Here is a 25743-nt window from a genome sequence, read left to right as displayed (position 1 = left end):
AGCATGGATGGATGGATGGATGGATGGATGGATGGATAGATGGATAGATAGATAGATAGATAGATAGATAGATAATACACAGAAACATAAGGGCATCGCAATAATAAAAATTATGTTTTAATCAAAATATAATTGCCAAAATGGAGCAATATACATGATAAGAAAATCTACATAATGATACAAATATGGTTACCTAATAAAAGGGTAGACAATGAATTAAATTTCTCTAAAAAGTTAGTGTATCATACTCGTCATTTAATAAAAAAATAATTATACTAAAAAAATCTTTAGCTTCCAATTGGATTGAGTTGTTGGTTTCCTCCATTTTCCATGAATATTTGCTGACATTTATCAGACATGTGTATTTTACTTGTTATTTGTCAGTTTCCATAAATCTAGATTTGTCTTATTTTTATAGAGATGTGGCGAAAACAAAACATGACGTCACGTCTTCTGCGCCGCAGAGGCTGCTGGGAGCACCGCGCAGTGTGGCAGACATTTTGGATTTAAAGGGGCTGAGCTGGCCGTCAGTCCGAGCTCTCGGTAAGTGATACCTACATTTTAAAGAACTCATGGTGGAAGAACCGGAGACCCGAACCTGGCTGCGTGTTGAACTAGTGTAAATGCAAGTCACCGCGTGTAGAACGGATGAACTCGACGCTCCGAACGGGGCGAAACTCGTAGCTACTAGGGAGTGGTGATGCTAGCTGGTTAGCCGAAGCTAGCTTGTTGCCGACGGGAGCCCTGGGCAGATCGAAAGGCGAGTTTCACTGCCTGATGTAACGAGCACACATCCAGAAAATGTCGCGATAAAACCCGTGAAGGATCCAACATCCTTCCTTTTAATGTTCGTTAATCAGCTGCCGGGTGAAGGCGGGGAGACGAAGCTCCGCAGGGAAATGCGAAAGTCAAAACAAAATGAAACACCCGATCCCAGTAAGGAGCAGATCTCCAGCTAAATGATTACAAGCTATTTTGTTTCGTTGTATGTTTTCATTTGAAAATGTTTCAGAGTGTGTCGCTGCTTCCTGTGGCGGAGGATGTGCACAGTCATTGACATGTCGCGTCCATATCCACTGGCTTTCAGCATCGCTTCATCATAGCGCAGCAGTGCAGACGTCAGTGTAAACAGGTGTCACAGTTTCAACACGATACTCATTTAGTTAAACAGATCCCCCGTCTGATTTATCCAGATCTACCAGGTATCTGTTGTACAATCAGTGGCAGTGTTCAGTCAGACATGTTTCAGACAGATGGCTCCCAGCAGCTGGTTTCAGTGGAGGGATGGTGGACCGTGGTCCGTGTCAGTGGCACTTCCCTCCCCGGTGTCCCAGGCCCCGCCACACCCTTCTCGATGGCAGCCTCTCCTTTGTGTCTGGCAGTGATGCAGGCCCGCAGGAGAGCTAGATAGATGTTGGAGCAGGAAACAAGAGGAAGATGAAGTGATCCGGTGCAGCCAAAGTTGAGACAGACCAGAAAGGCGTCTCTGGGGAGATGGCACAGAGGTTGGCAACCGGGTTGCTGATGCTCCCACTGCAGTCTGGCCTGTTCGAGTCCATAATAATCATACATACCTCAATCTTCCTCAAAGCATCTTTCCCATGGCCACTGCAATGAGTTGTATTATTTACATTAAGCTGAACATAGGGCTGGACGAGCAGGTTAACACATAATCTTTAACATGAAAGTAATTATAATTTGATAATCAAGATTAACCGCCAAGAACATTTTGATCTCAATATTAATGTATACATTTAAAACAGAAACTTAAGCTTTTGTCGTCAGGCGTGCTTGAAACCAAACCCAAGCTTTTTTAGAGAAGAACAATGTCATCTTCTTGACTTGGTTTCATCCCCTCTTGAAGTCCGAAAGATTCAATGTGCATATTTATAGCAAATAAGCATTGATCCTCAGTTTCGGGATCAGTGGGGTAAAAGCATCGACTTGAAAAGCTGTAGTTCAGTAATGGAAGGAAGAGATTCTGAGAAACGAGGGACTGAGTAATGATGGTGTTTACCAAATGGCATTGTGATAATGTGAGACGTCAGACCTCTGTTGATGAAGACTGATGAAGAGTGGAGCTCTGGGTGGGTAAACACATTAGAGAGATACTCCAGGGCTGTGGTTGATTACTCGGAAAAAATTTCCCTTCCACTAACCACATTTTCTTGAATCGTTGTAAGCCAAAAAAAAGATTATTCAACCGCATCCCTGACTTCCACTGATCAGAGAAAAAAAAGGAAACAGTCAGAGCCAAGTTGTTTCTTTGAAAACCTACCGATCTTTGATAAACCTGCATTCCTCCCGGGCATTTGTGTTGGCTTTGAAAATGCAATATATGATATGACCTTTGATCGGCCTGCAAGATTGAGTCATCGAACCTGTCAATAAATTCAGTTCCTGGGAGAATCGACAGGAAAGCAAGACTTGTCTGTTCAGCAAATTCTTTTTTGCTTATATGGTCCTGTTATTAAATAGATTTTTTTGGGGGTTTGAAGAATTGTTAGCTGTAGAGAAGGCTGCTATTCACTGTGGATTTAATGCAATATTTCTATGCACCACAAATTAAGCCTCCTATATACTGTAAGTTCAACGTTACCATCATGTCCATTTTTTCAGTGCAACACAGCTGATCTAATGCCACTTTGAAATATAGAGATGAATTTTGTAAGAAAAGGCCAGTTTGATTTTGTGTCAGCACTCACTGGTGCAAAACTGTGTTTCTAAAACCCATTAGTCAGACCATGAACGTCCCTGAAGAGAGAGAGAGATAGTTTGTCCGTATAAACTGGCATTTCCTGTATGATCATTACAGTCCTGGTGTCATGTTTCAAATGTTCCTATGGCTTTATGACCATTTACTGGACTGAACAAGGTCAAATATTCGACACTAGACAATCAGACAAGTATAGCTTGGTGTTGAGGTGAGAATGAATGACCAGCAGTTTTATTTTCACACATATTGTGTCGCACCATGACACATTAGATTTGAACCTCGCAGTGTGTCATGTGGGATGAGCAGCCCCCTTTGATTGCGTGAATCATCATTGAGTCTATAGTGTCTCATTAGGTATCTTCCTTTGTGTCTGATGAGTATAGAGAAGCAGAGTCTAGATCATCATGGCTCCCTCCCCCCCTCTGCACTCCTCTGTTTTCCTCCCTGCTAGGGGCGGGGTCGTCTCTCGATGTGCGCCCTGAGCCGATGTTTGCTTGTTCCGAACGAGCAGTGGGAAGGTCACCATCATCCTGCAGACAGCTCCCGTTCTCCTCACCCCAACATCAACACTCGTCGCTCTCATTGCAGTCCAGCTTCATTACCATTTGTTTCACACGGAAGGTTTCCTTTTTCATTTTCAGAAGGATCTCTTTGGATTAGCACAGCAATTGTATGATGCTCTTATCCGGTATGTAGCGCTGTTGCTGGATGAGGAGCATTATTTCATCAGCTTTTGTCTGTGCCAAACTATGAGGCCCTGATCTTCCACTGAAACCGAGGTTAGTTTTCTGGTCCGTAGCAGCTGAAAACATTGCAAGTGTGAATAATAGATGGTTTAACTCTTTAGTAGGAATTTATTGCTTTTAGTAAAGGACATAGAGTCTTAGTGTGATTATTCAGATTTTTGTCAGTTGTGTTTTAGTTATTTTTTTATTTTTTTATCCCTAAAAAGTAAAGAACCACGATGACTTTGTCGACAATATTTTTTTGACCCATAATGATCCGATATCTTGTGCAAACTTTCCACTCTAAATGGTTTTCGATTGCAGCCCGACTGTAAAGCTACTTTTCATAAAATCCTCCATCTGTCTTAAACTACCAGTAAGAAGCAGGAACATCTGTTAATGCACCATGACTTATCTGTTTTACATACATATTAAAGTGGCATGCATGCAGCTCTAGGTCAAGAGTTTCCTTGTCTGCCTGTATTTACTTTTTTTCCTGTCATGAGAAGTTAACCGGCAGCTTTTCTCATGATTAGGAACCACTGGCTGACTCACTGCTCATGAACTATGCTTGATCCTGGTCATTTCACTACCTGGTCATGAGGGGATTTGGATAAAAGCCCAAACTGGGTGAATGTGTGCTGCTGTGCCCGACCGATATGGAACAAAATTCTGGTGTGTGTGTGTGTGTGTGTGTGTGTGTGTGTGTGTGTGTGTGTGTGTGTGTGTGTGTGTGTGTGTGTGTGTGTGTGTGTGTGTGTGTGTGTGTGTGTGTGTGTGTGTGTGTGTGTGTGTGTGTGTGTGTGTGATGATTCCTGAGGTGCCGTAACCAAACCCTATAGGACAATGACATGTAATTGTGGCTTCATATCTTACAGTTTAACCATATACTTTATTGTAAATATCAAGGAAAACACAAATACAACTAAATATATAGAACATATTATTGAAATAAACCAAATTGATTATGTAAAATATTTAGCTATAAAAATGCAGATCTTTTCTGCATCGTTTATTCTGTAAAACAACAGCAATACACATGTCTGTGAAAAGCACATATCACTGATATCGCTCAGGCTCTAACTTGTACACGAGGAGCATGTTTTTTTTATATTGTCTCAAAAGCACTATGGTTGCACTGGGTTCTTATAAAACAATGATTAAATGGGGGAAATGTTAAACATTAATCTAAGTGTAATGTTTTAAAGAAAACAACAGGCCTGTTGGACTTTATCTCGCCACTTTAAAGACATGGAAAATATTAACCTCAGCAGTCTGGAGAATGCATTGAAGTGCAGGTACTTGATACAGGTGTTTGTGTTTGTTATCAAGGGAAAGCAGCTTGTTGTTCCGCTGGCTGACATGAAAGTACTACTATACTTTGTTATCTGCTGGTTATGCAAAGCCAGTCAGGCGTTTCATCCACATGTTCAACAGCTCAGAGAGTCAGAGTAACTGCACAGGGTAATAAGCTGCTTCAGCTGTGAATATGCTCGTTTTGTTTTTAACAGATCGTTTTGTATCTTGAAGAGAGCAGGTATGAGCTTCATTGTGAGACTTAATCAGTGAGAAAATAGGCTGGTCCTAGTCTGTCTGACATGCCTACACGTCAAGTAAGGGTTCACTTACCGTGCTTCTTTAAAGCATGATGGTCATATGACTCTGAACTCTATTCAAAACAGTCCTTTTTTTATAACAATGCTGTTGAGAGTTTAGCTTTATTTGTTCTTAACGTTCATAAAGTAGAATGTGAGTTTTTATTCTTTGTCAGGACAGAATGATTCTCTCTTGTCCGTGTCATCGCCTATTTGTCTTTAATGTTAAGTTCTCCTGAAACTTGTTACTTCTTGCCTGCAGCTGAACTTTACAGATTACTCACACATTTTACTGTTATGTACGTCTTGTAAGTGATGACTGTAAGCCCTCTGGTCTTATCTTTTTTGGCATATTAAACATGTGCATACCATGACTACAGCACTCACCCAGAAATAGTTTGGTACTAATGAGTTTGTAACACCTTACATTTTATATTTGAATATGTGATCTTGCTACTTAGCCTAAATTATGTTGGGAAAGGGGAAATAATGAACAGGTACCATTTCCTTCATAAATTATGCATTTTTGGTGTTCTTCATTGGATTTTAGTTAGTGGTCGATGGTCAAGCTTTTAATTGAAGAAAATGGATGAACAATATAATTTAAAGATGAGAAACAAATGCCCTTTGTTTTTCCTCCTTTGCTCTCCATAATGTTATGCTGGAGTCCATCGTCTGAATTGTGTTAACGCTTGACGGAGGGCGTACTCGATGCATGTTGCTGTTGCGATCATTTTATCAACATCAATAACTGTTTCATGCTCAAAGTAGCCAACTTTTGTGCTAACGTGCCATGCTAGCTATCACTGCAATGCTAAAGAGATACAAGGGAAATTAAACCCACAACCAGATGAACACACCAGGTTCACCAGCTGCCCTAATCCTGTGTACCTATTCATATTATCGCCCGTGCTTATGTAATAGTTTCAATATGATTCTGTTTACGGACGCCTTCGTTGTAGCGTTAAAATTCTACCATGCGCAGTGTGAGCAACGTGACGCAACATTAACTAGCCATCAAAAGTGAATGAGCAGTTTTTCGAGTGAAGCCTCTAACACACATATGAGTCTAGCTGACACATTTGATTATTGATCACTGCTGCTCTCCTGCCAAGAGAGAGCCTCCACCTGGTGGTACATAGTTATCACTGTCCTCCTGATTAAAGCTCATTTCCACAGAGAGATTAAAGGGTTAAGACAGCCTGGAGTTGACTGCAGTAGCTGTCCCTGTGTTCGTGTCTACTGTCTATAATAAAATATATTAGTATCATAAACAACGCTTCCCATGACAGAGCCCAGCTGTAATTGCATGATGTGACATGCATGAATCACACAGGAGGGGGTTATAATTACCGGGTACCATTAATAGACCTCGGTAGATTTGTTGAATGTGGGTCTGCCACTGCAAGATTCAGCTCTAACGCTGAGCCATGGTTCACAGAAAATACATAAGCAAATTTTCTTTGAGAAGAGGTCTGAGGACGGTGAAGCTAACAAAGTGAGGTGGACATTCGAGCTGAAAAATGACAGAAAATGAATTCCCTTTTTGGTAATCAATTTAGTGTTAATTGAGTGTTTATTTAGATCCACATTCACCACAATAGTGCAACATTGTAACAAACAGCCAAATCATATCCATATCAAAATGATCTAGTTGAAAACCTCTTAAATGTATTTTCTGGTTTCCTTTCTTGTGTTTGATTATTGTCTTTAGTAGCTTTACGACAGTTGGTTGGACCAAACAATCTAGTACATGTTTCTCTAGACAGGTGGCTCTCAACCCTTTACTCTCACTGCTGCTGCTATAATACACTCTGCTCTAACGCAACATTGCCTGGACACTATGTGGATGGGCAGGGCCGTTTCTGGCTCTGACATAATGATGGAGCCAACGGTGATGTGGCTCAATGAGTCATGGATTATCTTCAGACTGTTTTGGGAAAATGTTCCATGTACTCACCCAAAGGCTGACATTTCTTCTGAACACAGTATTCTTGACACTGAGGTTCTTTTTCTGTCTTGACCAGCTGCTGAGCTGTATTGCTGAGGCTTTTGTTAAGTCATCCTCTCCTTGACTCTTGTGCCGGCCATGAAGCCAGCTAGGCCTCTGTTTTGGTTAAAGTAATGTTGGCACCAGAAGCCACTCACAATGCAGCATCTGTGTGCCCTCTGGTACACTGTGAGCTGCAGCCCTGCTCCCAACCAGAGCTTATTATATGAGCCAAGTCCCAGCACCATGTCCTCCCAGAATAAAATGTCCCCTGTGGTCCTCAGCTTTCTACTCATTTTCCGTTTAAAATGATCCTCGCACAGGCAAACGCTTTAGCTCCCTATTAGATGCAATCTCTGTCTATAGTAAAACACCTGAGAATGCATATCATTCATGTAAACTGGTGACGCTTGTGCCATGTAGTCAGTCTTTATGCAGCGGTGGAAAAAAGTAAGTCCAGGCTTTTCTTAGCTTGGACTGACGACAAGGTGGAACTGTTGCTGAAAGTAAGGTTAGGGTGCTTTATAGTCACCGCTGGTAGTCAAGTTGTGACTGATCAGGAAGCAAGTGACTGTGAGTGAATAGTTTCCAGAAGTCTTAGTTTCTGCCCGTCTTGACTAAAACACAGTTATTTGATACTGCGCATGTTTTTAGATTGGACATGTCTATATGTTCACTACTTGCAGGTCACAAATTCAAGCAGACTCAGATCCAACATTGTCATTTTAATTCATGGTGTATTTAAACATCTTTTTTAAAATCATATTGAGCTGACTACATTCTGAGTATGTACAAAAATGCTGACCCAATGTATCTCACCCCTGTGTGTCCAATAGTTAATATCACACTTTCATCGCCAAAACGTTGCTTTAGGGTCGTCGTAAAATCGTATTTGCTGAGCAAATAATTTACACTGTCTGTTATTATCAAAAGCATGGCTCTACACTGCTGGACATTGATATCTTTAAACTCAGAATGGAGCAGTTGCAGTTTAGCTGAGATAACTCGGCTCTCAGCTTTTTTTTGTGAACATCACTGCTAAGAACCGAGTCCAGTAGTTCTAACAGCAAGTTCCCAATCTTCTTTCAACCTTCACAGGTTTCCTTGAGCTATATAGAAGATGTCCACCATGGTTTATCCAAGGGAAGAGAAGCTGGAGAAGCTTACTCAGGAGGAGATCATCTCAAACACGAAGCTGGTGATCCAGGGTCTGGAGGCCCTGAAGAATGAGCACAACTCCATCCTCCATAGCCTCCTTGAGACCATCAAGTGCCTAAAGAAGGATGAAGAGGCCAACTTGGTGCATGAGAAGTCCAACCTGCTCCGCAAGTCAGTGGAGATGATTGAACTGGGCCTGGGAGAAGCACAGGTAAGAGAGGGGGGTCGAAAGAGGATAAGTTAAGAACTTAATAATTTGGTCATGATATGAGGTGAAAGGAAAATGTTCTGTTTTATGAAGTGAATTACATTTAAGGTAAATTTTGTGTGTTATTTAATCCACACAGCCAAATGCTACTGTCCTCTACTTTGGGTGGTTCTGCTTCCTCATTCTATACTGAGCTTGTGTGGTGATCGTGATTCATTCAGAATCAGCCTGAATCTGAATGTACCCTGCTGCTGCAGCAGTTTGTCCTTGTTAAATGTCATTGTTCTTGAATGCTGTCTCTGTCCCAGGTTATGATGGCTCTGTCCAACCACCTGAACGCGGTGGAGTCAGAGAAGCAGAAGCTGCGTGCGCAGGTGAGGAGGCTCTGCCAGGAAAACCAGTGGCTGCGTGACGAGCTGGCCAACACCCAGCAGAAGCTGCAGAAGAGCGAGCAGAGTGTGGCCCAGCTGGAGGAGGAGAAGAAACATCTGGAGTTCATGAACCAGCTGAAAAAATATGATGAAGATGTCTCACCCACTGTGAGTACTTTACACTGACAGTAAGCTTGGTATCAAGACAGATGGCCCTCGCACACTATTACAATTGCTCCTATGTATTATTAATGGGCTGTTAGTATAACTTTGCAATATTTGGTTCATACATTTTGAGCCATTTAAACATTGCCTATGTGTCGTTTCATGTTAGATTGTCCTATTCAATTGAGTTCAATCGATTCAGGTTTAATCTATTATTTAGCCTCTGCAGTAAAATGGAGAAGCCTTTTTGGTTAGACAGTTCCTGTGCTGTGAACCAAAATAGAACAAGTTAGGATGAAAATGCCTTAAAAGCACTAATTTAACTGTAAAGGGCAGTGAACTGTCAATGAGTTGGGATACGAAAGAAGAACACAACTATTGTTAGTGACAGGAATGAGATTTTCTTCCTGGATTCTTGTTCTCTTGGAGCTGGAGATGATTCACTACAAATCCTGACTCTAAACGGAGTCACAAAATGAGAATGTAATAGCCTGTATCCATCATCTGCTCGATCAAGCAGGAAGTCATCCATTATCCAGCTTTGAACTGGCAACTGCATTAATAACATCATTTGATGAGCCCAGTTTATCCTGAACTCTATTTTCATCATGTCATGGTGAAAGAAGAACTGTATAATTCATCCATTTGCAAATATTTCATCATATAATAATGATATACATTTGCATATCTTAATGGCTGAGGTATTATTTTTCCAAAATAAGTTGTGGCCCAGAAACGTTTAAAAAGAAATAAAATATTACCATATTATGGTTGTTTTAATATATTTCTATATGACTCACAATTTTAGTGGGAAATGTGATGGTGTAATTTTTGCTGACATCATTAGCAAAACTTCTCTGTAGCACCACAAAGCTTCTTTTGTAACTGAACGTTTTGATTCACTGATGATCAGTATGTCACTACACTGATATAATTGTATAAATAATAAGCTTTCAGACAGGTAGTATCTCATGTGTGCTCGCTTTGATGTATTCAGATCAATGTGCTTGTCATTCAGAATTTCTGAGTTGTGTGTGTTACCTGTCATCGATTATTTGTCATATCTGATATGCCAGGTTTCTGTATTGTCATCCATTACTCTTGCTGTCTGTCAGAGAGTCTGATCCACATATTGGTTTCATCCTCTCAGCAGGAGGAGAAGGACCGAGAAACACCGAAGGACTCCCTGGACGACCTCTTCCCAAATGATGAAGAGGAGCATGGCCCAGGAAGTAAGAACATGTTTCACCCATAAGACTATAACACCTAATAACAAGGCTTGTCTTTAATAGAGGATGGTTCGCTTCCAAATGATATAGTCATAATTTAGTAAAAAGGTATTAATACATCCTAAAGTATTTATGGTATGTGACTAAAACAAATGTGTATTGCATTATTGGAATAGCAGTTAATAAGATAATTGAGATTTTTAAAGCAAACACAAATGTTTTTATCCTTGTCGAAATAACTACTAGCATAAATCTAGTTAAAAGAATAAGCAAGGTTTTCAATAACCACACTTGCTTTGAATGAGGGAAATCAGGTTTGGTTTGGCATTAGTCTGATTATCTGGTGGACTGTGCAAGCAAGAGATAACTTTGTGTCATGCCATTAAACACTAATTGAATTAACCCCCTTAATCTGATTTCCTCAAATCACAGTATTATGTTCTTTCAAATGTAGTAAGTGATATAATCAGGTCAGAGTTTTCTGCCTTGCAAGCCCGCTGACCTCTGACCTGTGTGTTCAACCTTTGTACCCCCACAGTGCCGCACCAACACAACAGTGCAGCCGTGGCAGCAGCCCAGCAGGGAGGCTACGAGATCCCAGCCCGTCTGAGAACCCTGCACAACCTGGTGATCCAGTATGCCTCCCAGGGCAGGTACGAGGTGGCCGTGCCCCTTTGCAAGCAGGCTTTGGAGGACCTGGAGAAGACATCTGGACATGACCACCCTGATGTGGCCACCATGCTCAACATCCTGGCCTTGGTCTATAGGTCAGAAACAACCCCATTTATGAGCTTTAGTTATTTCTGCTGTTATTTCACTTTTGTCATGTTGCTTTCCTCTCTACACAAGAATGAGAAACACTTCGGTCTCATACTGTTGTCCTGCCTCTCCCTGTCATCCATTCAGGGATCAGAACAAATACAAAGAGGCAGCCCATCTGCTCAACGATGCTCTGTCTATCCGGGAGAAAACCCTGGGAAAAGACCATCCTGCTGTAAGACTCCGCCATTGCCACGGCAACCATGTCTTCATTTAGACACATCCATCTCGTCGTTATCGTTTTCATCGATGAGATTAGTCATCTGGTCTTGGTTCATAACCGCTCAAGGTCTCAGTCAACAGGGAAGCAATAACTGCACAGTCTGCAGTGTTTACTGTGCAGCTCAGTCAGGCTGTGGGGATTTTGTCCAACTATTAAAGTACATGCGTCTGCAGGCTTAAAAAAAATCAATCAGAACTGCTCAGTGTGTGCTCATACATCCATAAACCAATTTATGAAATCCTTCCAACAGGAATAGAACAACCAAAAGTAAGATAATGTTTTTTTTACCCTTATGAACAAATTTGCAGGAATTGATTTACGCTTTGTCACCAAAACATCTTTTGTAGCCTAAAGGAAGCTATTGAAGCACAGAGCTAATCTCAGATTGTTTTCCATGTTTTATCCTCAATGCAAACGCACAAAGGCAGGTGACTACTCACAACCTATGTAATCCATGTCTTTCTGCTTTTTGAAGACTGCTTGATTGAACAACTGTGTGTCAAGGCATTACAACACTAGAAAGGCAGTTAAGAGTGCATACCTCCACCTAGGCTCAATAGACCCTTAAATTCAATCAAGCTGCAACTAAATCGGTCCCCTAAATATGCCTGATTCAAGATCTACCAATAATTCTCTGAGATAGTGAAAATGTAAAAAAATGTCCTATCTCTCACTGATCCAAATCCACACCATCATTTTATGGGCTCCTCCCCGACCCATACTGCATCCTTCCACTAAGCTTTGTAGTAATCCGACCAGTAGTTTTTGCATAATTCTGCTAAAGAACAAACCAATGCAGATGAAAACAGATTCCCCTTTGCAAAGTTAACAGAGTTCTGATACTGCGACGCTACACTGTGAATACCAAACCGAATCAGAGAGGAATTGGCCTTATTCAGGTTTTCTGTTTCTATCTGACCAGGTCGCTGCAACGCTGAACAACTTGGCCGTCCTGTACGGGAAGCGGGGGAAGTACAAGGAGGCCGAGCCTCTGTGTAAGAGGGCTCTGGAGATCAGAGAAAAGGTAGGCCACATCCCTGGATTGAACCAGTACAGAGGTTCACAACACAGCTATAGAGGCCTGATCTGAGGGCTAAACCTTTGAACTGTTATCTCATTGTATTAAAGTAATTAACAGTGATAATCTATTCAAAATGTCCGTTGGAGCCACTGTAACGCGAGCTCACAAAAGACTATAAATAAAGACGTGAGCAAATTATTTTCTTAAATTGTCTGTGAAGTCTCTGCTGAGGGCCATTCCCGTGTCGGAGGGGAACTGGAGGGTTTAATTGAGAGCACAGCTAAAAATGGATAGCAGGCATTGGGGGAGTGAGTAGAGGGACAGATAGGAGACATGGTACAGCTACAGAGCTCAGCAGTGTACAATGATTTGTCTTTGCTTGAAATTTATATTCTTTACCATCTATTGATCAGCCAGCCTTTTATCAGATTTCCTGAGGGGCCTGCATCAGGCAGACATGCTGCCTGGCGAATGCAGCGAGAAGAGATGGAGTCTGTGTATCTGCCTCTGTGCCGACGGCACAGAGGCAGATACACAGACTGAAATGTTAATTCAAAACATTTGCTTCTTGATTTCCATCAGGTCCTGGGGAAGGACCACCCAGATGTGGCCAAACAACTCAATAACCTGGCTCTGCTGTGCCAGAACCAGGGCAAGTATGAGGAGGTAGAGTACTACTACTGCCGCGCCCTGGAGATCTACGAGTGCAGGCTGGGCCCAGATGACGCCAACGTGGCTAAAACCAAGAACAACCTGGTGAGGGAAAAGTTACCACCATATCAGCTGTTACACTTTTTCCCCCTTTCACAGTCTCTATTGAGCCTTGAATGTACCAAGGTAAACTCAGTCACACAATAATTTCATTGTGAGCCCAACCAATCATTTCTTCATGTCTATTTAACACTTTATCTGTATATATCCAGCTGATGTGGCCAGATGTGACAAATGGGCCATTAAAAAAAAAAGAATAGTTATAAAGCAGTATATAATGACACTTTTTCAGCATGCGAGTCATCTTCAGAGTTTTTTGTTTCAGTTAGCTTTGTCTATAGCTCGCCCCTAGTCCTTTATCTGCTGACTTGCTTGTAGCTCCCTACCTCGACCGTGCTTCTGTCCTATCCCATTGATGATGGAAAGGCTGTATGGCGACAGTAAGGGAAGGCTCTGCAGTGCTAAATAGCTTTATTAGGAGCCACCGCAGTTCTCAGGAGAAATATACAGACAGATTGCACCTGCTGTCTCGGGGCACATTACTAGTCAATAGGCTCATTTGATCCATCACAAAAATGTGCTTTCGCTTCTTTTTCTTCCTCAGGCGTCCTGCTTTCTCAAACAAGGGAAATATAAGGAGGCTGAGATTCTGTACAAAGAGATCCTGACTCGTGCCCATGAGAAAGAGTTTGGATCTGTTGATGGTAAGGCCTCATAGCGGATATTATAATTTACAGTATATGGCGTCGCATGTTAAAATGTTATTTCTCTATTAATGAGCTGGAGGTTCTTGTTTCATTCAACCTATAAACAGAGACTAAATATCTCGTTATCCCAGGAAACATGGTGGTGGGTTCCATTAAACTTCCTTCATTATATAGAGATTAAATTTGTTTTTTGTGTTCTCAACTTCTCTCCACCTTTATCTTATACTCCATCTTATACTACTGTCATCTCACACCAGTGAGAAGGGTCACTGATGGACAGCTGATCAGAAAGGGGACGATGTTCTAAGCAGGGTGCCGACCTTCACCATTCAGAGGAATCTGAGAATCTTTACAGAAACTATTTGAAGAAATAAAGACTTTACCTGTCTGAAAAATGAGCTCTTGCTATTTTCTTCTCTCTTTTTTAGTTGAAGTTAAGCTTTTTGGTGGCTTTTCTCCAGGGATTAGATTCACTGCTTTGAAAATGGAATGAAAGACTCAACACAATGCACTGTGCTGATGCTTTTTGAGCAAAAGGATCTCACATTTTTCAAAAAGGTCCCATTTTTCATGTGGGAAATTACCCTGACAAAAGTGTTTAGATGTTCTTTAAACCTCCTGGTGAGTTGAAGGTGAAGGTTACGCAACACAGAGGCTTTAAACAGAGACAGTTAATGTTGAATATCCCTTTTTAATCTTACATGTGATGTGTTTGAGGTTTCAAAGGTGTATTTCATGAATTTTAATACATCAATGCATATTAATGATGACCTGAAAACGTTAAAGTTAAGTAGGGGTGTCTGAAATGGTGTGATACAAATCATTCTTTATTACTTTACTTGTGTTATAAGACCAGGTTGTATTTTGATTGCCATGTTGTATTTATACTGTTTTATGCATGAAGATCTATACACTTACAGTATATCTTGATTTTATGAAATTATTAATTTTAAAAACAAAAGCTGTATGTTTTATGTATTATTGAATTAGCTCAAGTTGCTATGTTGCTGAATCAATCTTGATATTGTTTAGAACAGTTTAGCCAGCATTTTAATATTTTTACTCCAGGTGGGAAGAGATTTCACCTACTTCTTCTTGTATTTCTCTTGCCAAATACAACCAAAAACAGATTAACATTTAATGTTCATGTTGGATTAAAATAAACCTGCTGGCATCAACCAGTTAAGCTGTTGTCCAGTCCTATTGCACTGTGTGTAGACCACCTGTCCTGTCTGTTTCTTCAGCTGAGAACAAGCCCATCTGGATGCATGCAGAGGAAAGAGAGGAGATGAGTAAGGTGAGGGTTTGTGAAATCGTCCTCGTGTCATTCTGAATAAAAGCAGAGCAAACATAAAACATTTTAAAACAAGTACGAAAGACACGTCAAATGCAAGGTTATAAAATGTTTCGGGGAAATTTGGAAAGATCTGTTACATTCACTTCCTGGGAAGTGAAATATGATCTTGTCCTTCACGAACATTATAATCCCCATTTGGCTTATGATAGTTGTATGTAAATATAGGAAAAATGCTGCGGAACCAGTTTGAAGCCACCACTCCCCTTCACACGCTTTTCTTCCTCTTCTCCCTTATTTACTTCCAGGGCAAGCACAGAGACAACACTCCATACGGGGAGTATGGAGGCTGGTACAAGGCCTGCAAAGTCAATAGGTGAGGCAGACACTGATAAGCATGTTTTTACAGCTCGATCATAAACACGCTTATTAAAGGCTGGATATGAATTACTTTGTATTTATACATGGGTGACATCTGTATATTTTAGAAATTCTTTAAACTTTCTATATTTTCTCATTTATGTTTTAGCAATTTTACTAATTCAGGATTAATTTATATGTACAGTAGTTTCTCGTGGCTCAAATGAAACAGTTCCTCTTATGACCTTTGACAACATTTTGGTGTGTGTATCTGTTTTGTGTCCAGCCCTACCGTGAACACCACCCTGAGGAACTTGGGGGCCCTGTACCGCCGTCAGGGCAAGCTGGAGGCTGCTGAGACCCTGGAAGAATGCGCTGTGAGGTCTCGCAAGCAGGTGAGCAGCATTTCCAAACTTAAAATGGCCTTCGCTGCATGGAGATAGCTCATCACTTCCTGCTTTTCTGAATTCTGAAATGTGATCCCCGTCAAATCTTATATTATCCCTTTCTCTTTCTCTACATTTCTATGGATCCAGAGCAACACAGTAAGTGGTTTGTCTGTAACTGATAGCCCCCACAGAGACCTCACCTCTCTCCCCTAACATCACTCTCACCTCAGTCATTTCAAATGTTCCCTCGTCTCTGTGATGCTGTGACAATGCATCAAGGGAGAAAGGAAACCTAAAATCACTAAATTTTCTCCATATAACTTTGCACCCTCAGCACTCTCATCCATATTGTCAAGCTAACGTCTGGTTAAAATTTTATTATATTTATCTGCTTGTGCATCATACGTGTGTGTTTTCTCCATCAGGGCATCGACCCCATCAACCAGACACGTATGGTGGAAATCCTGAAGGACACAGATGGTGACAGGCGGAGGAGCCGGGACAGCCTGTCCAGCGTTAAGTATGAGAGCGGCTCTGAGACCGGCGAGGAAGTGAGTATGGGCGTGGAGTGGAATGGGGTGAGTACAAATCCACGATAGTAGAGTCATGGCCAGTGACCTCACTGGAAGAACAAGGCGGTGTTTGTAATCACAGAGTGTAAACGAATACATACCATCCCACAAAGTAATAGAAATTGAATGCATAGTTATCTAACTTGAAAGATGAGACAACAGGACTCTTTCAGATTAGTGCTTTAATGGACTGATTATTGGGAGTCCTCTCGCTCTTCTACCTAATTCATCAGAGCCGTCAGGAAGTCTCATTAGACAGGAAGCTGTTGAGTGCGCTCAGGAAGCTCAGGTTGCCCTCTCTCAATGTGGTCAAGCTGCACAGATGCATGAATTAGTAATTCCTTTGTGTAAGGCTGGATCATGAGGCCAGAAATCATATCAAGATAAAAAATGTCATATCAGTTGATATCGATAATTATCTTCTCATTTTGCTTAACCTACATGCATGGTCTATTTTATGACACTGTGACATATAATCATAGACTGAATATAAATTACACAACCATTCTATTAAAATTATCTTTTTTAAATTAAATAGCTTCTCATTCCCAGTTCTTGGTGTAGCTGCACTCATTGAACTGTATCTGTACCAGTCCATCAGCTCTCTGTAGATGCACACCTCCATGTCCTTCCCATGAGGTCAACCAGGAAATCTATTTTTGAGAAATGTAAAGCTGATTGAGTGTCTTGGCATGCTGACCCGTTATTGACAGCATCTAAGTCTGCTTTGGTCTAAATGTTCTTACTTTTGTTGTTCATTGCTCGACAATGAATTCCTGCTGCCTTGTTTTAATATGTCGTTGTTCTGCTGGTAACGCTTCTGCACAAGTGGAGCGGCAACAAAAAGGCACAAGCTCATCCTGTGGCACCCTGGCAACACATTAATATGTATCTGCTCAAAGAGATACCGCCTGTCGAAATCCTTTCCTGGATGCCTCATATTTCCACCATTAAATTCCACTGACAGGATCTCTCTCTCCAGTAAATGGAGCAGTTTTAATGCAACAGTTCATCCTTCTTTTTTATAGTCTCATTATAAAGTCCACTCAGGCGGTTTTCCAGAGACCAACAATCATTAATGTAATTTCACAGTGCAGCTTTCATTTCTGCACAGAGCTTCCCTTTGGACTTGTAACCTCTCTCCTCGTTATTAAAGGGGTCAGCCAATAAAAATTGCTAATATTTAGTGTAGCAGTGTTTGCAGTTTAATCGTCGCTGCTAAAGCTGTGTCCCGGCTTGAAGGAGCCCTCTGGTCATGCTTACATAAGCCAGAGGAAAGGACTGTGCCAGAAGAGATGCCTCGTATGAGCTTGTGCCTCTCCCCTCACTTAAGTGCAGTCACGCCCTTCACTGCACCAACCCAGTCCAAACATGCATGTAGCTATGCCGGCCTGCTGGGCTCACCCTTAACATGCACACTAATGGACCATGTGCGTTCACTGTGTTAACACATGGTTGAGAAATGTCTGTTAACCTGACCTCCGCTGCTCCCTGAGTGGGTAACATCTAGTAGAAAGGTGGGGTTTGTGTTTGCTGGATGTTGTGTGAGTGTGAACGCTTCTCTTGACACATTGACACATACGCGTAACACTGCGACTCAAACCGCTTCGGAAATTCACTCCAGCAAATGCACCGGCATGTGTGTTCATCCAAGTGTGCACCTGTCTGTCTCTGAAACGTGTGTCGGCATGCAGAGGAACGCAGGTTGTGTGCGAGCTTTTCACGATCACAGCCACAGCAGTAGAAACTCACTTCACTCAGTTAAAACAGCAAATATACTCATCATGACATTCTCATGCTTTTATAGATCGTTTCTGAAAAATAGTTTGTCCCAAAACATTTGAGGTTTTGACAAAAAGATTGTTAAACAAATACCATCCATCCATCCATCATCTACCAACATGTGCAACTGTCACCTGGCTATTTAATGTTGTAGAAAAGAGGCTTGTAAATTGCTGTCTGCTTCTGTGTAGATATTTGCTCAGAGAGAATGTGATACACACGTCAGACCTGCCACTCACCTTCTGTAAAGCGTTGCCCAAACACGCTGCTCTCAGAAAGTCTGATGTCACTGACACTGTGGAGGTGTTTTACACACTCAACATTAGCTCATTTACTCAGTGTGTGTTCAACCAGTGGATGGAGATGACAGCTGTCGGCGAAATTTGTGGTTAATTTGTACAGTATGTGTGTGCATGTCTCATTTTTTAAAATGCATGATTGGAGTCATGTGTGTGTGTCTGTATCTGCTTTGTGTGTTCAGCTTCAGTGTGCTCCTGTTAGCTTGCATGTTTCTAGATTTCATCCTTTGCCCTTTTTTCTTTTCTGTCACTAACCTATTTCCTAGTTAATTACTCTTGCCATGACAACCAATCAGCCTATCTATGAAATTTCTTTTTCTCACTCAGTGGATTGTACTCCCCCTCTCGATCTGTTACTCCACCTGATAAGCTTAGGTGTTATATTTATGTATTATGACATAGTAATAGGTTCGGTAATGGATGTATTAGTCAAAGGTAAAGATAATAGAATATAGGGAAAGCTGAGTTTAGTATTATTATGTAGTAGGATTATGTTTTCATCATTTATCAGATATAAAAGTGGCTTAAGGAAGTTGATACTGCCGAACTTTACTTCTGGATTCAAGATGCAGTAAACAGGGATATTATCACAACATCAGTCCCAGTTATCATCAGTGTAATAGCTATATGATTATGTATTTGTGCTGATGCTGGCAGATATCTGACGTCTGCAGTGCACAGTCACCGGCTGAGTGCAGTGTGCCAGCTTCGGACCTTTTGGTACCAAGAGAGGAAAGAAAAACTGTTGAGTCACTGTGACTGCAACCGCCCACCTACTGCATCACGACCTGCTCCTCCTTTAGTGCAGCTCCTGTGCTGCTGGATTTTCACATCAGTTTGATGCAGTTACAGAAAACCTGGTGCAGGTCAGACAGGGCAGGTTATTGTAGGAAGCAGTTGCAGCTCAGATTTCCAGATGTGTAGGTGACACAGTTGCATCAGGAAGCCGAAACCCCCAGAGCTCCTAATCTTACAATGTGTGCCGTTTTTGTCTTTTTGTCTCTTTCTCTCTTTCTCTTTTATCAGGCCTAAGCCATCAAGATTATTCCTCCATCCTTCTCTCCTTCCCCAACACAATAGTAAAAGGATGTGTGTTGTCGTTCCCTCTGGCCTTCTCTGTCCCAACAAACCAAGCCCCTCTGCTGTCCCGGCGCCCCCCCTCCACGGCAGAGACTCAGAAAGCCCCCACCTGGTTGTCACCTCTGTCCCCAGTTCCACTGACCGCTGCCGGGACGTTTGGTCTTCTCTTCTCATCTGTGCTCTGGTTTTTCCCCCTCTCCCTTTCTTTCTCTCTCTCTCTCTCTTAACCTTTCGTCTCACTAACCATGTGTCGTTCTCCATATCAGAAATCATTACTCCAACTCTTTCTCTCACTTAACATTAAAAATAGTCAGTGTATGTAATCTTTCCCTGTGAGGAAGTCACTCGCACATTTTCCTTCTCTCCAACACCCACTTGTAATTTTTAATGGATGCAGAGTTGATTTATTAGCTGCATAGGAGAAGAGGGAAGATGGAAATATAAATTACTGGAAAAAGTTTAAACACGCAGAGGAAATGCTGAATGATTCTGAGGATCAGTGCGTCCTTCGACAGCAGCTTTAGCTCCAGACATCACTCCAACGCACAGTCAGATGGAAACTAACTGATACTATAGACTTAATATTATACAAAATAATATATTTCCACAGTTGATTTGCAACAGTCGCACGCTGAATTTGCTTGTTGCCTTGAGAACTCAGGGCACTTTCACACCACACACAACACTTATTTGAATAAAACAACATTGAACAATAGAAGAAGAAAAAGAAGCACACGAGGCTCAAAGGAGTGGTTGCAGTGTCGGTATAATGTTTAAGCCACAAGGACGCTCATTTGGCACATTACGTGTGGAGCACTGAACGTGAAGTTAGTGATGCTGGTCGTAAAAAAACACAATATAACAGTTGAAATGAAGTTAACAAAACCGTTCATTCGTTTTCTCCCAAATGGAAAGACTACTACCCACACCGAGGTCAGACACGCCCGTATACATACAAATGTCTTCAGTTAAGGAGGATCGGCCTCGTAGGTGATGGTGACAGGACGTATGTATGTCATACACATGTAAAACCAAAACTAACAGCATCAAATGTACAATAAAACAAAGACATGAACCTTGGTTTGGACCATGATCAAGACTTTTTTGTGTAAAGAGGCTCTCAGCCTGTTTCTAAGTGACAATTGACCTCAAAGCTAGATTCCAACCGGCCTGTGTCACTTGCATCTTATTTTCCTCTCACCTTTTTACAATTTCTGTTTCAACTCAATGCCTGAGATCAAATGCCTGAACAGATGAAATGGTACTGTAAAGCTACACAAGCCAATCCAGACATTTACAATGATTTCTTTTAAACATCTTCAGCCTAGTTGGCAGGAAATGAGAAGGGAGCATTACTCTTTTTGTTTTTATAGACGTATTTCCTATTTGTTTCGATTTTTGTATGATTTTTGTTTACGTTTTTTTTTTTTAAAGAATGCTTTTCGATTGTTTTGTGGCTGAATATAAAGGCAGTAGTTTGTCAACAATAACATCGTGTTTACCTGTTGTGAACGAGCAGTAACGCTCAGCACCGTTTAAGGCCAAGACTGACGGCAAAATTGGTTCGATCGCAGCAAGCTGTTGCCATGGTGATTTATTTTCAAGTTGCTCTCCGTAATGTCCTTGGATTGATGGAGTATTCACGCAGGCTCTATGTTGGCACACGATATACACAAAGGCTTGCATTTACAAAGAAACTAGTCGAGGAGCACAGACACCTGAAAGATTGCCATGATAACAGATTTCAAAATAAAGGACACACATGCCCAGAATTGCCTTGATTTGTTGGTGTAGGAGTAATATTTAGATTTAATGGAAGCCTTGATTCCACTGTAGTGTTTAGTGTGTATTCGTGTATGTTTTGGTGGTACAGTCACAGTGCCCGCTCTGGCTATGGTTACGGTATTTTGAACACAAAGCTCAATGGGGTGTGTTGCCTTTTTTCTTACACGGTTGTTTTGCAACATCGTCATTTTGGTGAATCATGTTTTTAGCCGCCAGAAGTACAAGTGCGAGTCTTTTCCTCAAGATCAACATGTTATTTGAGATGTTTAACTAACTGAATGTACTTTAACATCTTGGAAGTAAAATTGTAGGCTGTATTTATAGATTTGTCAAGTGCATTGACTATTATATGGCTTTTCAGTATGCTACTTGCCTTGATTCTTCATTCCTTCCAATGAGTCCACCTATACTTCTAATGCAACTCTTGAACAAAAGAAGAATTGACTATGTTCATCACATAATTATGACAATATTGTTGTGTTAGTGGAATGCTTATTTATTGAACTGTCTATTCTTGACATATATAGTGTGACTTCAGTTTCCTCAAGTGGAAGAACATTAATGGTAAGGTCTATAAGCACTATCTTAGTAAGTAGGACTGCATTATATTTACCATTCTGCATTGTGAAGATTATTGCATCAACACTTGTTGGTATTCTCAAATAAAGTTTTTCATTTGTGAACATTTTGTCTGTTTTCTACTTCGGATGGAGACGTCTGTGTCGATGTGTCATCGGTGGGAACAGTTTGTTTCATGTTTCTTCTCTGGATGGAAATGTTTCATTCTGCCTCCAAAGCCTCAGACTCATCCACAGCTCTCCCTGCTGGTGATAAGACTGTATTGCATTGTGATCACACCTATGTGTCCCACCAAAGCCAAAGGAGATGCATAGGGTTTCCTGGTTGGTTGGTCATTAAAACACAGCTGGGATGTGGTAAGATGGATGGATGGGTAAATTACTTAATTACTCAATTATTACTTAAATTACGCACCTAAAAAAACCGGAGAAACTTGAGTCTTATACTGTCTGATGGTCTGTTGGGTCTCATTCCACAACTTAGTTATTTTTAATAAATCCACCAGCTCATTTGTTAATGAACTGATGAACTATTTTGAGTTAAAAATGTCAGAATATAAAAAAACTGCCCATGTTTACATTTTAAATAATTTTGTATTTTTTCAGGGGAAAAAATTAATGTCCAAAACTAATTATAAAGAAAGGCAGCGCTTGTCCATTGAGAAGCTGGAACTAAGTCCGGTCTTCTTAGAAATGACACTGTCAGAATAGTTGCTGATCACTTTAGTTCTGGTGACTGTAGATGATGACATTAACACACAGCTCAACCACAAGGAGACGTTCACACTAATAACCACGCTCGATGGATGTGTGTGAAATCTCTTATTACTCCTTACAGAGGGAGATTAACTTGAAGATGATAAAAATGATATGAATTATATTTCAAATATTGGTTGCATGTTCTTGCAAGAAAACACATATTTGCAAAAGCATAATTTCCTCCCTAAATTCTCAAACCTTCGATTAACACAGATGTATAATTTCCACTTCAGGTAAAGTAAAAGATTTGAAAAGAATTGCAATGGCAGACACTTTCAGGTTTTCCTCCACATGGTTGGTGCTGCATGAGTGTGTTGATGAGTGTGTGTGTGTGTGTGTGTGTGTCTGCAGGACGGCAGCGGAGCCCTGCAGCGCAGTGGCTCTCTGGGGAAGCTCAGGGACGTGTTGCGTCGCAGCAGCGAGATGCTGGTGAAGAAACTGCAGGGCAACGGGCCGCCTGAACCCCGCAGCACCAAGTAAGGAACAAATCCTCTGTTATGATAGACAACAGGTAGTTAAAGCAAATTATAGTAGTTGTTGAAGCATGTGATGCGTTTGCAGGTTGTTTCATTGTAGCTTGGAAGTAACCAGCTTAAGGTGTAATCAGTATTTAGTTTTGTTTGCTCAGACCCTGAATGAACATCGTTTTCTTACTGTTCTTTCATCAGCATGAAGCGAGCTGCTTCTTTGAACTACCTGAACAAAACCAGTGATGACTCGTTTCAGGTGAGGATCACTCTGTATGAATCCATCTGTGCTACACTATTGGAAATGTTCAAACTTCATATCCTCCTCAAATCATAATCTCTGTTTCACAGAGTCGAGGAGGCAGTACTTTCAAGGAGAGCAGGGGCCTGAGCTCCAGCACCATGGATCTCTACACTGGAAACTGAGCCACTGGTGCGCCGGCGGCTCTCTGTCAGCCGATCTGTTCACAGACACAGAGATGCCCCTTCCTCTGGCTCGTCTTCCGATCACTAACAACACTACCAGATCTGACCCAAAGACCCATTTCCCCCCAGATCCACACCCAAAGACGTTTCATCTCATTAAGACAAATATATACAATTACTGTGTTTAATTTTAAAGTCAGGTCGCTGCTTTTGCTTTTGGTTCTTTCCTCATCATTTTCCAAGCCAAGAAAATGTACCTCACCCCCCCCTTATTCAGAATCACTGACTCTGCACTTTGACTTGATCTGTTTCCATAGCGTCACCCCTGCTGGTATTTTTCTCTAAATGTAGATGTGATTTTAGAAAATGTTGTGTCTTCCCCTTCCTTAGATAACATGTAAAAAAAAAATGAAATGACATTATGTAAAGTTGCCGTGACTACACTCTTGTTTCTTTTGTTTCGTTTTAATGGTTAAACATTTGCCTCTTGAGATTAATTTGCTATGTGAGGTGTCGGTTAACGCTTTGGGAAACAGGGTGAAACGTTTATTCTACTGGCATGATATGAGTCACATGACTTTTTACGGATATCTTGTGTTGATATGACTGACTTACAATTTGTATGTGTTTCTCAATGGTAAAAAAACACATAGATGGAAATGTTCAACTTCTTAAATTGTATATAAAAAATGATAAGGCAGAACTGGGTTGCCTAATTCAACCTGGTCTTCCTGAATGAATCTCCTGTGCCATGTGTGACTCGTCTGCAGGAGTGTGAGTGTCATGATGTCGTCACAGTGACAACGATGAGCGAAACACGTCTAGATTTCTATTATGTGGTGATGATAGAATTTGCACAATTCTCAGATGGGTGTCTTTTTGTCTTTAATTGTATTTTTTAGTGAAGCTACACAAAAGAACTGGAATGTCTTGTAATTATTTTTGATTTTTGTTTTTCTCCCACTAGTTTTATCCTTTGTTATAATGTTAAATAGAATCTGATAAGTTCACAAATCATAGATAGGTTGTTGGTAAGAGGTGAATGTGCTTCTGTTTGGACCTGGTTCTTCTACAGCCACATGTGTAATAACAGAATAATGCCTGATAGTGAATCTGAACCACTGCCTGACCTTGATTCAGAAATAAAAACCCAATGATTTTCTATTTCTGGTTGTTTTGTTGTCATTTGATAGCTGGTTTACAGCTCTAAGAGACCGGTGTTATTTCTCGCTTTGTCCCTAAACCTGCAGATTAAATCTCTGAATTCCTCCAAGCAAGATCTTTCACATCAGTGTCTTTAAGTATGTGTGGGAACCCTGTGAAAATTGACAGCTTGCCAAGGCGTGATGTGTCTCCCAGAGTTTTCCCTCCTCCTGGTAGAAGTCAGCCTGGGGTCTCCGCTCACTGATAATCTCTCAGCATGTCAAAGCTTTAATGTGGAGCCTCAGTTCGGAGCACTTTGATTTAACCGATCCCAGGATGGTTTTTTTTCGTTTGACAGAGAAGCTGCCGGGCTCCTTCTCTCAGCTGTGTTTGGAAGCAAACAGCAACGCGGGAGCAGCAGAGTTCATTAGTGCACGAGTTGACTCTGTGCCCTCAGAAACTTCACAGGAAAGAAGTGTGCAGGTGGTAGCTGCTCCCTCACCCTCAAACCCTCCCTCCTACATCAGAAACGCACAGAATAACACAAGTGGCTGTCAGATTTGAATTTCATTTTAAATACAGCACCTTATAAACATCCAGTTTTTCCCTGACCCTTTAATCTTCCAGTCAGGTTGACTGCACGTTACTGGGAGCCACAGTCACACAGGTGCCAGCTGGACCAGTAACATGGCACCAGTCCCGCTCACAGTATTACACTACCGGTGGTGCCAGCAGGGCCCGTCCCCATGTGATCAGAGTGGTGTGTTTGCACGGCTAGGACCCACTGGGCTGGTGAGGTCATCAGGGACCTGTCACAGCAGTGTGCATTCATGCAGGTTTAATCATAAACACTGCGACTGTATATGAATCACAGTAATATTATACAGTATCTCAGTTGGTATTAGTCACAACATACCAATAAGACATATGTGCGAAGGAGTTATAGAGTAAGATGTTATAGATATTGAGAGATTATTATATAGAAACTAATTTAGGCTATAATAAAATAATTGTAATAGTTTATTTTTCTTTAACAGTGACTAGATGCATCAAATTCCAAATGCTAGGCATGATTATTGTTATTGTTATTCTTATGATGGTGATGGTGATGAAGATGATGATGATGATGATGGTGATGATGGGATATGTGCAGTGGAAGGAGACAGTGATC

General features: G+C 41.2%; 1 protein-coding gene across 8 annotated transcripts; it reads left to right on the top strand.

Annotated features, from left to right (window-relative positions):
• Positions 1–457: 457 nt before the first annotated feature.
• klc1b (kinesin light chain 1b) lies at positions 458–24593 on the top strand. 8 transcript variants are annotated; one of them, XM_035173354.2, is made up of 17 exons: positions 458–543; positions 8125–8395; positions 8701–8931; positions 10079–10160; positions 10696–10924; positions 11064–11151; positions 12122–12223; positions 12803–12976; positions 13536–13635; positions 14883–14935; positions 15241–15308; positions 15579–15687; positions 15829–15837; positions 16107–16259; positions 22888–23012; positions 23205–23262; positions 23355–24593. In XM_035173354.2, the coding sequence occupies exons 2-17, from the start codon at positions 8147–8149 to the stop codon at positions 23427–23429; spliced, it is 1905 nt and encodes a 634-aa protein (XP_035029245.1). In that variant the 5' UTR covers positions 458–543; positions 8125–8146; the 3' UTR covers positions 23430–24593. The 8 variants fall into 8 exon arrangements, with proteins under 8 accessions (XP_035029245.1, XP_035029247.1, XP_047198236.1 ...); XM_035173356.2 differs by lacking the exon at positions 458–543 and adding an exon at positions 563–760; XM_047342278.1 differs by lacking the exon at positions 458–543 and adding an exon at positions 3213–3495 and having other exon boundaries at positions 10082–10160.
• The last annotated feature ends 1150 nt before the right edge of the window (positions 24594–25743 follow it).

This window comes from Hippoglossus stenolepis, chromosome 12 (genome assembly GCF_022539355.2).
Source record: "Hippoglossus stenolepis isolate QCI-W04-F060 chromosome 12, HSTE1.2, whole genome shotgun sequence".
NCBI classification, from domain to species: Eukaryota; Metazoa; Chordata; class Actinopteri; order Pleuronectiformes; family Pleuronectidae; genus Hippoglossus; species Hippoglossus stenolepis.
The sequence above is the reverse complement of the archived record's forward strand: the minus strand, read 5'-3'. Positions and strand labels throughout refer to the sequence as shown.

What these genes read in the sequence shown, in the direction of transcription:
- klc1b (XM_035173354.2), top strand. Translation starts at nt 8,147, where the DNA reads ATGTCCACCATGGTTTATCCAAGGGAAGAGAAGCTGGAGAAGCTTACT. An exon ending in CTCTGGAGATCAGAGAAAAG is followed by an intron (nt 12,224 to 12,802) that starts GTAGGCCACATC and finishes GATTTCCATCAG; the next exon opens with GTCCTGGGGAAGGACCACCC. An exon ending in TGGGCGTGGAGTGGAATGGG is followed by an intron (nt 16,260 to 22,887) that starts GTGAGTACAAAT and finishes GTGTGTCTGCAG; the next exon opens with GACGGCAGCGGAGCCCTGCA.